At 49.9% G+C, this 13,499-nt stretch overlaps 1 protein-coding gene across 1 annotated transcript; it reads left to right on the top strand.

The window, feature by feature from the left end:
* The first annotated feature begins 848 nt into the window (after nt 1-848).
* Nucleotides 849-12,765, top strand: LOC138949838 (uncharacterized). Its single transcript, XM_070321617.1, has 5 exons — nt 849-1,016; nt 2,586-2,958; nt 8,855-9,279; nt 12,032-12,206; nt 12,596-12,765. The coding sequence occupies exons 1-5, from the start codon at nt 849-851 to the stop codon at nt 12,763-12,765; spliced, it is 1,311 nt and encodes a 436-aa protein (XP_070177718.1).
* The last annotated feature ends 734 nt before the right edge of the window (nt 12,766-13,499 follow it).

Here is a 13,499-nt window from a genome sequence, read left to right as displayed (position 1 = left end):
TCAACAGCCCATCGAACTAGAGTAGCTGAAGCAGTGTTTTCTGCTGTCTTGTGTCTCTTCTGGATTACGCGCTCATCGCGAGTTGTCGTTCGTGATTGCTGCCATGACCTGAGGGGTGTGCGGGAGGTGTTAATGTTGTGCAGGAGCTCTGGATCTGTGCTCCAGTCGTCACGCTGCATCGCTCAGCCTTGGCAGCGGGCGTCAACTTTCAGCTTTTCTGGACCTGCTGATTTCCACAACTCTACTTTTGATCTCTTGCCGGAAAACCAGGGTTATAAACTGTGCTCATTTGTTCTCGTTTGGCGTTTTTTTTCTTCTCTCAGTGTAACTAAATCACGGGAGCAGGGCCCATTTTCAGGGAACTGGTCAGGAATTATACATCACTCTGCTTCAACGTGAACAAAACGATGACTGAATGTCAACTGCAAATCTGCACCTTCGTCATCTGATGCAATATGTGGTAGTGCAGGAAACAGACATCATTTTTTCGTTGCTGACGCTCGTGTCTTCGTCTTCTTGCTCAAGCAGTGACAACAATCGTCAGCCTGTAAACAACCAACTACTTTTTTTCCTTAAATTGTTATTAACAGCGACTCACAGATAACTTAGACGACATTCTCGAGACTTTTGAGCTGTCCGCCAACGTCCGTTGCCATAATATTTCCCGGAATTCCATGTACGTTGACGCCCAGACCGCTTCCTTGCCTCCAAGACGCTTGTTCTAAAACCCTCGTCCAACGCTCGGTTCACTCAGCTCGGCTCCGTGCAGAGTGCAAGTGGTTGAATGGGTAGCACGGGTCAGACCGGCACACGGAACGGCCAAGATCACGTGGGAGACACGAGATACGATGCGATTGGCTGTTGCTGCTGTGGCAGTCTTCATGGCCATTGTCAACCTCGCTGAGGGGCGTGCACGCTTATTGGAACCGCCAATGCGCTCCAGTTACTGGCGGGAGGGAATTCAAACAGCGCCTGTCAACTTTGACGACGAGCTCCTCAACTGCGGAGGATTCGAGGTTAGACAAAAATGAATGTGGTTACTCCTGGTTTGATGATGGTGTGGCTGGTTGGTTGGCTGGCTGGTTGGTTGGTTGGTTGGTTGGCTGGTTGGTTGGTTGGCTGGTTGGTTGGTTGGGTAGATGTGGGGCTACTTGTATTGTTTATGTGCCTTGCCCCATAACCATAGTTGATCGTAGGGGAGCGAGATGTTAGACATCTCAACATTTCTAGGGACAGCTTTATGGTTGGTTGGTTGGTTGGTTGGTTGGTTGGCTGGCTGGTTGGTTGGTTGGTTGGTTGGCTAGATTTGGGGCTACTTGTATTGTTTATGTGCCTTGCCCCATAACCATAGTTGATCGTAGGGGAGCGAGATGTTAGACATCTCAACATTTCTAGGGACAGCTTTATGGTTGGTTGGTTGGTTGGTTAGTTGGTTGGCTGGCTGGTTGGTTGGTTGACTGGTTGGTTGGTTGGTTAGTTGGCTAGATTTGGGACTACTTGCATTTTTGTGGGCCTTGCCCCTAAAATATCAAGTAATGGTAAAGGTATTCCCATGACCATATTTCATCGTAGGGGACTGAGATGTTAGACATCTCAACATTTCAAGGGTCAGCTTTATGAGGGCGGTGTTAGACATCTCAACATTTCAAGGGTCATCTTTATGAGGGCGGTGCCCCTCTCCTCTCCCTCGCTGCCTTTGTCTTCCCCGTCCCTGAATAGTGTCCGGTACCCAGTTCCAGCCTGGTTGACTGAAGAGTGTCCGGTACCCAGTTCCAGCCTGGTTGACTGAAGAGTGTCCGGTACCCAGTTCCAGCCTGGTTGACTGAATAGTGTCCGGTACCCAGTTCCAGCCTGGTTGACTGAAGAGTGTCCGGTACCCAGTTCCAGCCTGGTTGACTGAAGAGTGTCCGGTACCCAGTTCCAGCCTGGTTGACTGAATAGTGTCCGGTACCCAGTTCCAGCCTGGTTGACTGAATAGTGTCCGGTACCCAGTTCCAGCTTGGTTGACTGAATAGTGTCCGGTACCCAGTTCCAGCCTGGTTGACTGAATAAGTGTCCGGTACCCAGTTCCAGCTTGGTTGACTGAATAGTGTCCGGTACCCAGTTCCAGCTTGGTTGACTGAATAGTGTCCGGTACCCAGTTCCAGCCTGGTTGACTGAAGAGTGCTCCGAAAAGATGAGGTATTAGTATTTGCCCCGAGAGTGGATCGATCCCCGACAGCTAGCGTGAAAAAAACCCATTCTATCTACTATGTTCTTTAGTGCTACTGAAGATGAAGCTTATACTGTTTCCTTGGTGTTCACTGTTCATTGTTCACTGTTGACTGTGTGCACTGTCTTTGTTCACTATTTGTTGTTCACTGTTCACTGTTTATTGTACACTGTTCATTGTTCACTAGCACTGTTCATTGTTCACTAGCACTGTTGACTATGTTCACTGTCTTTGTTCACTATTCATTGTTCACTGTTCATTGTTCACTGTTCATTGTTTATTGTTCACTGTTCACTGATCCTAGGTGTTCACTTTTTACTGTTCATTGTTCACGGTTGACTATACACTGATGCCTGACGCACCGCCCTAACAGAAACAGTGGAACGAGAACAGCGGTGCGTGTGGTGCATGCGGCGACCCCCCGGGCAACCTTGAAAACCAGCACCCGGGCAAGTACTCCCAGTTCCCGCCCCAGCGAGCATTCGTCTCGGGCACAAACGTCAACGCCACAGTCTACTCCCGTCCCAACATGCTCGGCTGGTTCGAGTTCCGGCTCTGCGCGCGCAAGGACGGCCCGAATGTCACAGACCTGCAGGCGTGTTTCGACGAGAACGTGCTGCAGATCAAGGAGACTGGGATGACGAAGTTCTACCCGGGCAGTGTGGGGGGTTATAGTGATATGCACGTGCTGCTTCCTGCTGGGCTGACGTGTGATCACTGTCTGCTGCAGTGGAAATATAACACTGGTGAGTGTGGTTAGAGTGTGTGTGTGTGTGTGGGAGGGGGAGTGATAGTGTGTGTGTGTGTGTGTGCCAGTTTCTCAAAGCACATTTTTAAGTTGATCTTGTTGTGCTCCATTATTATAACATACAATTACGGCTTTGTATTTATGCAAATGAATAACAACAACACCTGTTTAAACCAGTTCCACTTTGTGGCATTTTTTGTAGTCTCGACTGATCTCGACTGAAGCACTGTCTTGGTTAGAGTTCCACTTCGTGACATTGTTTGTAGTCTCGACTGAAGACGTCCCGCATCACGCCATGAGACCTTCACGTCTGACGTGCTTGGTTTTATAGGATTCGTGATGACATTCCTCGTGACGTCTAGCAATTCCCGTCATTGCAAGCATGCTGGTGTCGTCACGTTCACTAAGTACGCAGTATGTCCAGACGGCGAGGTACCGACTCGCCCCCTCTCATCTCGCCCCCTCCTATCTCGCCCCCCGCTTTGTAGTCGCCGACATCACGGTCTGCTTGTGTTCAATCTGCCAAGGGTGCCATCTCGCCCCCGCAAGCAGTGCCAACTCGCCCCCGTGTATTCAATGCGATGAAGTTGACGTTTCTCGTGAAAAACAGGTTATACGAAATGACACGTTTACCTGATTCTTACCTGAGTTTACCGTATCCCATGCGATGAAGTTGACTTTTGACGCTTTCCGTGCAAAACAGGTTATACAAAATGACACGTTTACTTGAGTTTTACCTGAGTTTACCGTATCCCACGCAATGAAGTTGACTTTTGACGCTTTCCGTGCAAAACAGGTTATACAAAATGACACGTTCACTTGAGTTTTACCTGAGTTTACCTGATTTCTGTTCGGTGGGGATCAGTGTGACAGTCACGTCACAACCATGGCTCTCCAGGTCGCGATCACCAGTCGGTGAGGATCAGTGTGACAGTCACGTCACAACCATGGCTCTCCAGGTCGCGATCACCAGTCGGGGATCAGTGTGACAGTCACGTCACAACCATGGCTCTCCAGGTCGCGATCACCAGTCGGGGATCAGTGTGACAGTCACGTCACAACCATGGCTCTCCAGGTCGCGATCACCAGTCGGGGATCAGTGTGACAGTCACGTCACAACCATGGCTCTCCAGGTCGCGATCACCAGTCGGGGATCAGTGTGACAGTCACGTCACAACCATGGCTCTCCAGGTCGCGATCACCACTCGGGGATCAGTGTGACAGTCACGTCACAACCATGGCTCTCCAGGTCGCGATCACCAGTCGGGGATCAGTGTGACAGTCACGTCACAACCATGGCTCTCCAGGTCGCGATCACCAGTCGGGGATCAGTGTGACAGTCACGTCACAACCATGGCTCTCCAGGTCGCGATCACCAGTCGGGGATCAGTGTGACAGTCACGTCACAACCATGGCTCTCCAGGTCGCGATCACCAGTCGGGGATCAGTGTGACAGTCACGTCACAACCATGGCTCTCCAGGTCGCGATCACCAGTCGGGGATCAGTGTGACAGTCACGTCACAACCATGGCTCTCCAGGTCGCGATCACCAGTCGGGGATCAGTGTGACAGTCACGTCACAACCATGGCTCTCCAGGTCGCGATCACCAGTCGGGGATCAGTGTGACAGTCACGTCACAACCATGGCTCTCCAGGTCGCGATCACCAGTCGGGGATCAGTGTGACAGTCACGTCACAACCATGGCTCTCCAGGTCGCGATCACCACTCGGGGATCAGTGTGACAGTCACGTCACAACCATGGCTCTCCAGGTCGCGATCACCAGTCGGGGATCAGTGTGACAGTCACGTCACAACCATGGCTCTCCAGGTCGCGATCACCAGTCGGGGATCAGTGTGACAGTCACGTCACAACCATGGCTCTCCAGGTCGCGATCACCAGTCGGGGATCAGTGTGACAGTCACGTCACAACCATGGCTCTCCAGGTCGCGATCACCAGTCGGGGATCAGTGTGACAGTCACGTCACAACCATGGCTCTCCAGGTCGCGATCACCAGTCGGGGATCAGTGTGACAGTCACGTCACAACCATGGCTCTCCAGGTCGCGATCACCACTCGGGGATCAGTGTGACAGTCACGTCACAACCATGGCTCTCCAGGTCGCGATCACCAGTCGGGGATCAGTGTGACAGTCACGTCACAACCATGGCTCTCCAGGTCGCGATCACCAGTCGGGGATCAGTGTGACAGTCACGTCACAACCATGGCTCTCCAGGTCGCGATCACCAGTCGGGGATCAGTGTGACAGTCACGTCACAACCATGGCTCTCCAGGTCGCGATCACCAGTCGGGGATCAGTGTGACAGTCACGTCACAACCATGGCTCTCCAGGTCGCGATCACCAGTCGGGGATCAGTGTGACAGTCACGTCACAACCATGGCTCTCCAGGTCGCGATCACCAGTCGGGGATCAGTGTGACAGTCACGTCACAACCATGGCTCTCCAGGTCGCGATCACCAGTCGGGGATCAGTGTGACAGTCACGTCACAACCATGGCTCTCCAGGTCGCGATCACCAGTCGGGGATCAGTGTGACAGTCACGTCACAACCATGGCTCTCCAGGTCGCGATCACCACTCGGGGATCAGTGTGACAGTCACGTCACAACCATGGCTCTCCAGGTCGCGATCACCACTCGGGGATCAGTGTGACAGTCACGTCACAACCATGGCTCTCCAGGTCGCGATCACCACTCGGGGATCAGTGTGACAGTCACGTCACAACCATGGCTCTCCAGGTCGCGATCACCAGTCGGGGATCAGTGTGACAGTCACGTCACAACCATGGCTCTCCAGGTCGTGATCACCAGTCGGGGATCAGTGTGACAGTCACGTCACAACCATGGCTCTCCAGGTCGTGATCACCACTCGGGGATCAGTGTGACAGTCACGTCACAACCATGGCTCTCCAGGTCGCGATCACCAGTCGGGGATCAGTGTGACAGTCACGTCACAACCATGGCTCTCCAGGTCGCGATCACCAGTCGGGGATCAGTGTGACAGTCACGTCACAACCATGGCTCTCCATGTCGCGATCACCAGTCGGGGATCAGTGTGACAGTCACGTCACAACCATGGCTCTCCAGGTCGCGATCACCACTCGGGGATCAGTGTGACAGTCACGTCACAACCATGGCTCTCCAGGTCGCGATCACCAGTCGGGGATCAGTGTGACAGTCACGTCACAACCATGGCTCTCCAGGTCGCGATCACCAGTCGGGGATCAGTGTGACAGTCACGTCACAACCATGGCTCTCCAGGTCGCGATCACCAGTCGGGGATCAGTGTTACAGTCACGTCACAACCATGGCTCTCCAGGTCGCGATCACCAGTCGGGGAGGAAACAGTGTTCTATACAGCGATTTCAGTTTAGGAATGACAACAAAAAAACACTGAGAAAAAACACATTGGAAATGCATAAACAGAGGCTGTTCGTCGCGTTGTTCCACAACAAATGACATGTTTCGAATGTGTGTGTTTGTGTGTATGTGTGTGTGTGTGTGTGTGTGTGTGTGTGTGTGTGTGTGTGTGTGTGTGTGTGTGTGTGTGTGTGTGTGTGTGTGTGTGTGTGTACGTTTGTGTGTGTGTGTATGTATGTAAGTGTGTGAGTGTGTGTGTGTGTGAGTGTGTGTGTGTGTGTGTGTGTGTGTGTGTGTGTGTGTGTGTGTGTGTGTGTGTGTGTGTGTGTGTGTGTGTGTGTGTGTGTGTGTGAAAAAAGAGACGAATCGCCTCTCCAGCAAAACTCAAGATAATTGGGGGCGAGATGGGAGAGGGGGCGAATCGCCTGTCTTGCAAAACTAGTTAGAAGGGGGCGAGTCAGGAAGGGGCGAGTTACGAGGGGTCGAATCGCCTCTCTTGCAAAACTCAAGAAAATTTGGGACGGGATGGCGGGGGAGGGGGGGGGGGTGGGCCGAGTTCGGAAGGGTCGAGTTAGGTGGCGGCGAGTTAGGAAGGGGCGAATCGCCTCTCTTGCAAAACTCAAGAAAATTTGGGACGGGATGGGGGGGGGGGGGGGGGGGGAGCGAGTTCGGAAGGGTCGAGTTAGGTGGCGGCGAGTTAGGAAGGGGCGAATCGCCTCTCTTGCAAAACTCAAGAAAATTTGGGACGGGATGGGGGGGGGGGGGGGGGGGGAGCGAGTTCGGAAGGGTCGAGTTAGGAGGGAGCAAGTTAGGAGGGAGCTAATGGGGTCGTCACCGCCCAGACAGCAGAAGATTTGTTAGTCTAGAGAAGACCACTATCTGTATGCATATTCGTGTCATACTAAAGAACATGATAGAATAGAATATAAACGCACTTTTGCAAGCAATGTCTGTCTGGCCGTGATGACATGGTCATTTATAATTATGTTACTGTGAAAATGGTGACACGTCCGGTAAAGAGCGGTCCAAAGAAAGACTTTTCTTTAAAGCTGTAGCCGTCACATCAACACCCAGACACCAAGACTTTTCTTTATAGCTGTAGCCGTCACATCAACACCCAGACACCAAGACTTTTCTTTATAGCTGTAGCCGTCACATCAACGCCCAGACACCAAGACTTTTCTTCATAGCTGTAGCCGTCACATCAACACCCAGACACCAAGACTTTTCTTAATAGCTGTAGCCGTCACATCAACACCCAGACACCAATATTTTTCTTAGAAGCGCGAATCGATTGTGAAGAATTAGAAGAAAAAAAACAAGTTTCTATTATAATTTCCACGAGTTAGGTATTGGTTTGTTAATAGGATTCTCAAATTGCGTTTGACACAGAAGAATAGAAGTGGGTTTTTTTTTCAAATTAAGTAATGGTCGGCAATTTAAAAGCGTACAAAGTCATTTGTGCTTTTGTTTTTGGAAGGTTACTTGCAAAATTGCGTACCTGTAACTTGCTATTTTATTGTGCTATCCATGTCTTAGTGAGTTCACATTGTTCTCTCAGTATTGTTGGTCTCATCAACAGTCATTTTGTTGTTGTTGTTGTTGTTGTTGTTGTTGTTGTTGTTGTTGTTGTTGTTGTTGTTGTTGTTGTTGTTGGTGGTGGTGGTGGTGGTGTGTGTGTGTGTGTGTGTGTGTGTGCGTGCATGTGTGTTTGTGTGTGTGTGTGTGTGTATGTGTTTGCGTGCGTGTGTGAGTATGTGTGTGTGTGTGTGTGTGTGTGTGTGTGCGTGTGTGTGTGTGTGTGTGTGTGAGAATAATTTTACTAAAACAGAAAGAAAGAAGAAAATGAAAATGCTGAGTGTGTATAGTGCATTGGGCTTTTGGTTGCACTGCTTCGTGAATAGATATATATGGAAATGTCAACATACAGTGTATAACATTTCAATGAAAACACGCAGTATCTACATCACTAATTATTCATGATCTGACAGCTATGTCTATACAGTCTTCGACCTTCGCTGAGGAAAAATGTTGTGTCCGTTGTATATTTCAGGCTTTATTTATGTAACGCTCACCTAAATGCCTGACTCGAAATAATTGAGAGATGTGAGGTTTTGTGAAGTGGAGGCATTGTTTATAGCAACGCTTATTCCGGCCCGTGACTGTCTTTGTCGTGAAAGAATGCATTGGCCAAAGTTCACATGTCGCGAACAGAATAGAATGATGGATGGTACAGAATCATCCGATAAGTCTTGATATGTGACGGTTATAGCTACAACCCCTCTCCCTCTGTCTCGCGCTCTCTCTGTGTCTGTCTCTGTCTCTGTCTCGCGCTCTCTCCGTGTCTCTGTGTGTGTGTGTCTCTCTCTCTCTCTCTCTCTCTCTCTCTCTCTCTCTCTCTCTCTCTCTCTCTCTCTCTCTCTCTCTCTCTCTTTCCCTAGTTCATTATGCAGTCTAAGATTAAATTCCAACATGATGTACACCAAGCAGTAACCCCTGCCCCTGACTGTCGCCAGGCTACCGCACAGACCGCAACAAGAGCACGTGCCAGTCGTGCTTGGGCTGCGGGCCGCAGGAACAGTACTTCAACTGCGCAGACATCCGCATCACCCCCACCAACGTCACCTCCCCCATCAACACTACCCCCACACCAACCACAACCACTACCACAAGAACAACCACCACCACCACCACAACGCCACCACCGCCACCATCGCCCAGCATAACCACCCCGGCGGTGGTGAGTAACTCCACGACGCCCGCCAGCAACGGGACAGGGAGCCTTGAGGCGTGCACCCCCATGTCGCGGATCGCGGGGTGCGAGGCCAAAGGGATCCACAGGCTGGTGCCCGGCATGGAGCAGTGGTGCCTCGAGAACTGTCTGTCGGGCAAGTGTCGCGACCGCTTCTGTGCCTGCTTCTGTCTCTACGCTGACTTCAAGGTAAGGATGACAGGACGTCTCCAATATATCCCACTTAATCTCTTTCCTCTCTTCTCTCTACCCCCCCCCCCCCCCCCCCCCCCAAACTTTGTGTCCGCTGCTGTCACTACGCTGACTTCAAGGTAAGGATGACAGGACGTCTCCAATATATCCCACTTAATCTCTTTCCTCTCTTCTCTCTACTCCCCCCCCCCCCCCCCCCAAACTTTGTGTCCGCTGCTGTCACTACGCTGACTTCAAAGTAAGGATTGCACGGGTCGTCTTGCTTGTCCCCCTTGGTCTCTCTCTTCTCCCCCCTCACCCTTTCTTCTGTGCGTGCTTCTGTCACTACTCTGATTTCAAGGTAAGGGTGACAGGACCTCTCCCATCTCTCCCTGGGGCGGACGAGGGGGGGGGGGGGGTTTCTGGGGTTTCTGGAACCCCCCCAGCCAAAAAATAAAAATATGTTTGTGGGTTTTTTGGGTTGAGTTTCAATTTTTGGGGTATTAATCAGTGACAAAATCTGCTGCCTAAAACTGGTAATGATCATCCTCAGAATGCACCAGATTACACCATTTTGCATCCTTTTTTTCAAAATTTTCCGGGGGGGGATACCCTCGGACCCCCCTTGCAAACTAGGCGCTTCGCGCCGTCGGCTCGGCGTTTCGCGCCTTCACAATATACTTTTGGAACCCCCCCCCCCCCCCATAAAATCAACTGATCCGCCCCTGTCTCCCCTTCCCTTCCGTCTGTGCGTGCTTTTGTCTCTACGCTGATTTCAAGGTAAGGGTGACAGGACCTCTCCCATCTCTCCCACTTGGTCTTTCTCTTTTTCTCTCCCTTTGTCTCATCTGTTTGACAGAGTATCATCACAGGTATGTGTCGAGAAAGTTGTTTTGATCATGGGAAGTGGATCATGAGTTCTGTGTCTGTCGCTTTGCGGGGCTACAAGCGGTACAAACAGCAAGCCTTACTTTTTAACCCCGTTGTTTTGGCACCGACTGCAACATCTTCGTCCGGCCTGTCACCCTCCCCTCCACCTTCCCCTCGTCCCCCCCTCCCTTTCACCCCCCGCCCAACCCCCATCACCTCCCCTCCACCACCTCATCCCCGACCGTTCCACTCGCGACCCTTCACCTTCGCTCCCGTTTTGGAATGACGCACGCGACCCTGACATCAACTGTAAAGTATGGATCGGCCTGGAAACGAAATAAGGCTGTGGGCAGACGGGGATGGGGGAAGCGGTGGCGTGAAGATTTCTCGCGTTGATCATATTCCGCCATGACATTTCTGGCATGTTTATGTGAGCACTTACCATTAGTTTTAAACTTGTTGTGCTCCTTTAATTTTAATGATGTTGTTATATTATCATGTGTCTGTTTGTGAATAAAATACTGTTTAAACCAAGCGGTGGCGGGGTAGGGGGGGGATAACAGGTTAGGAAAGGTAGCAACCACAAGGGTCAGCCGATCTTTCCTTGGTGAGTGATGACTGAAGACCCTTGCTCAGCAACTTGTTGACCCCCCTCCCCTCTCCCCCCTCACCCCTCACAGTTGGCGATCCCGTCATGCCCCTGTCTGTCCCCTAGCTTGCCATCATGCTGGAGTCGTTATACCTGTCTCCCTCCCGCCTCGCCTGATTGATTCACGAGCGTGACGTCACAACTGGTACACACCGAAGTGATCGAGTAAGCCTGAGTGCGGGGTGGTATTTTTTTCTGCTGTTGATTTCATTTTATTGTATTTGTTAATGTTTTGTTTTTTGTTTTTTGTTTTTTGCATTTGTTTAAAAAAATATATTTAAAAAAAATATTTTTACTCATCTAAATTTGACTGCCTGCTGTCTGATTCCCCCTTCCACTTTCTTTCTCTGTCTGTCGGTCTGTCTGTCTGTCTGTCTGTCTGTGTCTGTCTGTCTGTCTGTCTCATCTCAAATACATACATTATCCCTCTTATTCACAATCTCACTCTTCCAAAAAAACAACTCCCAATCTAAATTCTAATTCAAACACCCCCTACACTTATCCCCAATCCAAACTCCCAATCCAAAAATCCATTCAAAATCACCGTTCACCCTCTTTCCAATCCAAACTACAAATCCAAAAATCTCAAACTTCTTTTTGTTGTATTCGAATGAACTAATAAAAAGCTGTTTAACAGCTGTGTTGTCAAATCGAGTTTTTTTCCAAAGTCAGTGTGGCGCCTGCGCAAAACTAATGCGCATAAGAAACGGCGTCTGCTATCAAAACCTGAGATCAACGCATTGACGCAAAAACTGTCATTTTGTAAGTTTGGAACAACAAATCAAGGTCAGAACAGCTATATAATCGCTGTTGTGTTTTCAGCGTAGCAATAGGGTCCGATATTTAGACTCGAACAAGTATAATGCGACTCGTCTTCAACTCGTCAGCATTATACTTGTCTCGTCTAAATATCGGACCCTATTGCTACGCTGAAAACACAATAGCTGTTAATGATACTGACTGATATGATACTGACTGATATGATACTGACTGATATGATACTGACTGATATGATACTGATATGATACTGACTGATATGATACTACTGACTGATATGTTACTGACTGATATATTATGATACTGACTGATATGATACTGAGTGATATGATACTGACTGATATTATACAGACTGATATGATACTGGCTGATATTATACAGACTGATATGATACTGACTGATATTATACAGACTGATATGATACTGGCTGATATTATACAGACTGATGTATGATACTGTCTCCCTGTGTTGCAGATCAAGATCGACGTCGCGGTGTTCAACCGGGTGACAGCCAGTCCCTCCCTCCCCATGGGCTCCCCCTCCTCCACCACAGAGAAAAAACTGTGTTACCTCCCTCAGCCGGCCTGGGCTCAAACCCCGGGTCTCGCCGGCTGGTGCCAGACGTTCTGCCCCGGCAAGTGGTGCGCCGGTATGTGTCAGCTGTCTCTGTGCTGAGGGCATCACTGAGGTGCCGGCTGGTGCCAGACTTTCTGCCCCGGCAAGTGGTGCGCCGGTATGTGTCAGCTGTTTCTGTGCTGAGGGGAACATTGAGGTGCCGGCTGGTGTTGGTTGTCGCAGTAGCAATGCAGGTGTTCCAGCAATGCGTGTGTTCCAGCAATGCATGTGTTCCAGCAATGCATGTGTTCCAGCAATGCATGTGTTCCAGCAATGCAGGTGAAGCAGTAGCCACAAGGGTGTGCGCAGGGCCGTGTGTTGCTGACTTTGACACGACAGGCAGCGAGCCACACAAGTAGCAGATTTCCAAGTCTGGGACAGAGATGTATTGGTTGCCGCTGTGCTGATGATGACGGGCCCTAGGAAACGGCAGCAACCACAGCAGCAGCAGCAACAGCCTTTCACCCAGCAACATCGTGACGAGCAGCATGGGTCCACTGTTCGCCATCAACACGTCAAAGGGACACAACAGTGAGTGTGCAATGTCCCTGGGCCGACCGGCAGAGGGCGCGCGAGACGCTGTGTACACGTGACTGTCACCTCTTGTGTTACACCCAACCTGACTGCTTCACTCACTACAACCTGTTTAACAATGACTCATACACGTGTTCAGCTTAAACCACCGCCCCCTAATGTACATGAAGTGTTTCGCTCACATGACTCACGTGACATAAGGTGTTCCGCTGATGTCCGTGAAGTGTTCTGCTCACATAACAGCTGATAAAGAAGGAAGTGTTCTGGTCACAAAACAGCAAATAAACATGAAGTGTTCTGCTCAAAAAACAGCTGATACAAATGAAGTGTTCTGCTCACAAAACAGCAAATAAACATGAAGTGTTCTGCTCACAAAACGGCTTATAAACACGATGTGTTTTGCTCAAAAAACTGCTGATAAACATGGAGTGTTCTGCTCACAAAAGATCCAATGTAAATGGAGTGTTCTGCTCACAAAACAGCTTATAAACACGAAGTGTTCTGCTCACAAAACAGTTTATAAACACGAAGTGTTCTGCTAACACTACTGCTGATAACACGAAGTGTTCTGCTCACAAAACAGTTGATAAACATGAAGTGTTCTGCTCACAAAACAGCTGATAAACATGCATAGTCTTCTTCTCACAAAACAGCTGATAAACATGAAGTGTTCTGCTCACAAAACAGCTGATAAACATGAAGTGTTCTGCTCACAAAACAGCTGAAAAACATGAAGTGTTCTGCTCACAAAACAGCTGATAAACATGAAGTCTTCTGCTCACAAAACAGCTGA

Source organism: Littorina saxatilis, linkage group LG16 (assembly GCF_037325665.1).
Source record: "Littorina saxatilis isolate snail1 linkage group LG16, US_GU_Lsax_2.0, whole genome shotgun sequence".
Classification (NCBI taxonomy): domain Eukaryota; kingdom Metazoa; phylum Mollusca; class Gastropoda; order Littorinimorpha; family Littorinidae; genus Littorina; species Littorina saxatilis.
Note: the sequence above shows the minus strand (reverse complement) of the source record. Positions and strands in the feature narration are given on the sequence as shown.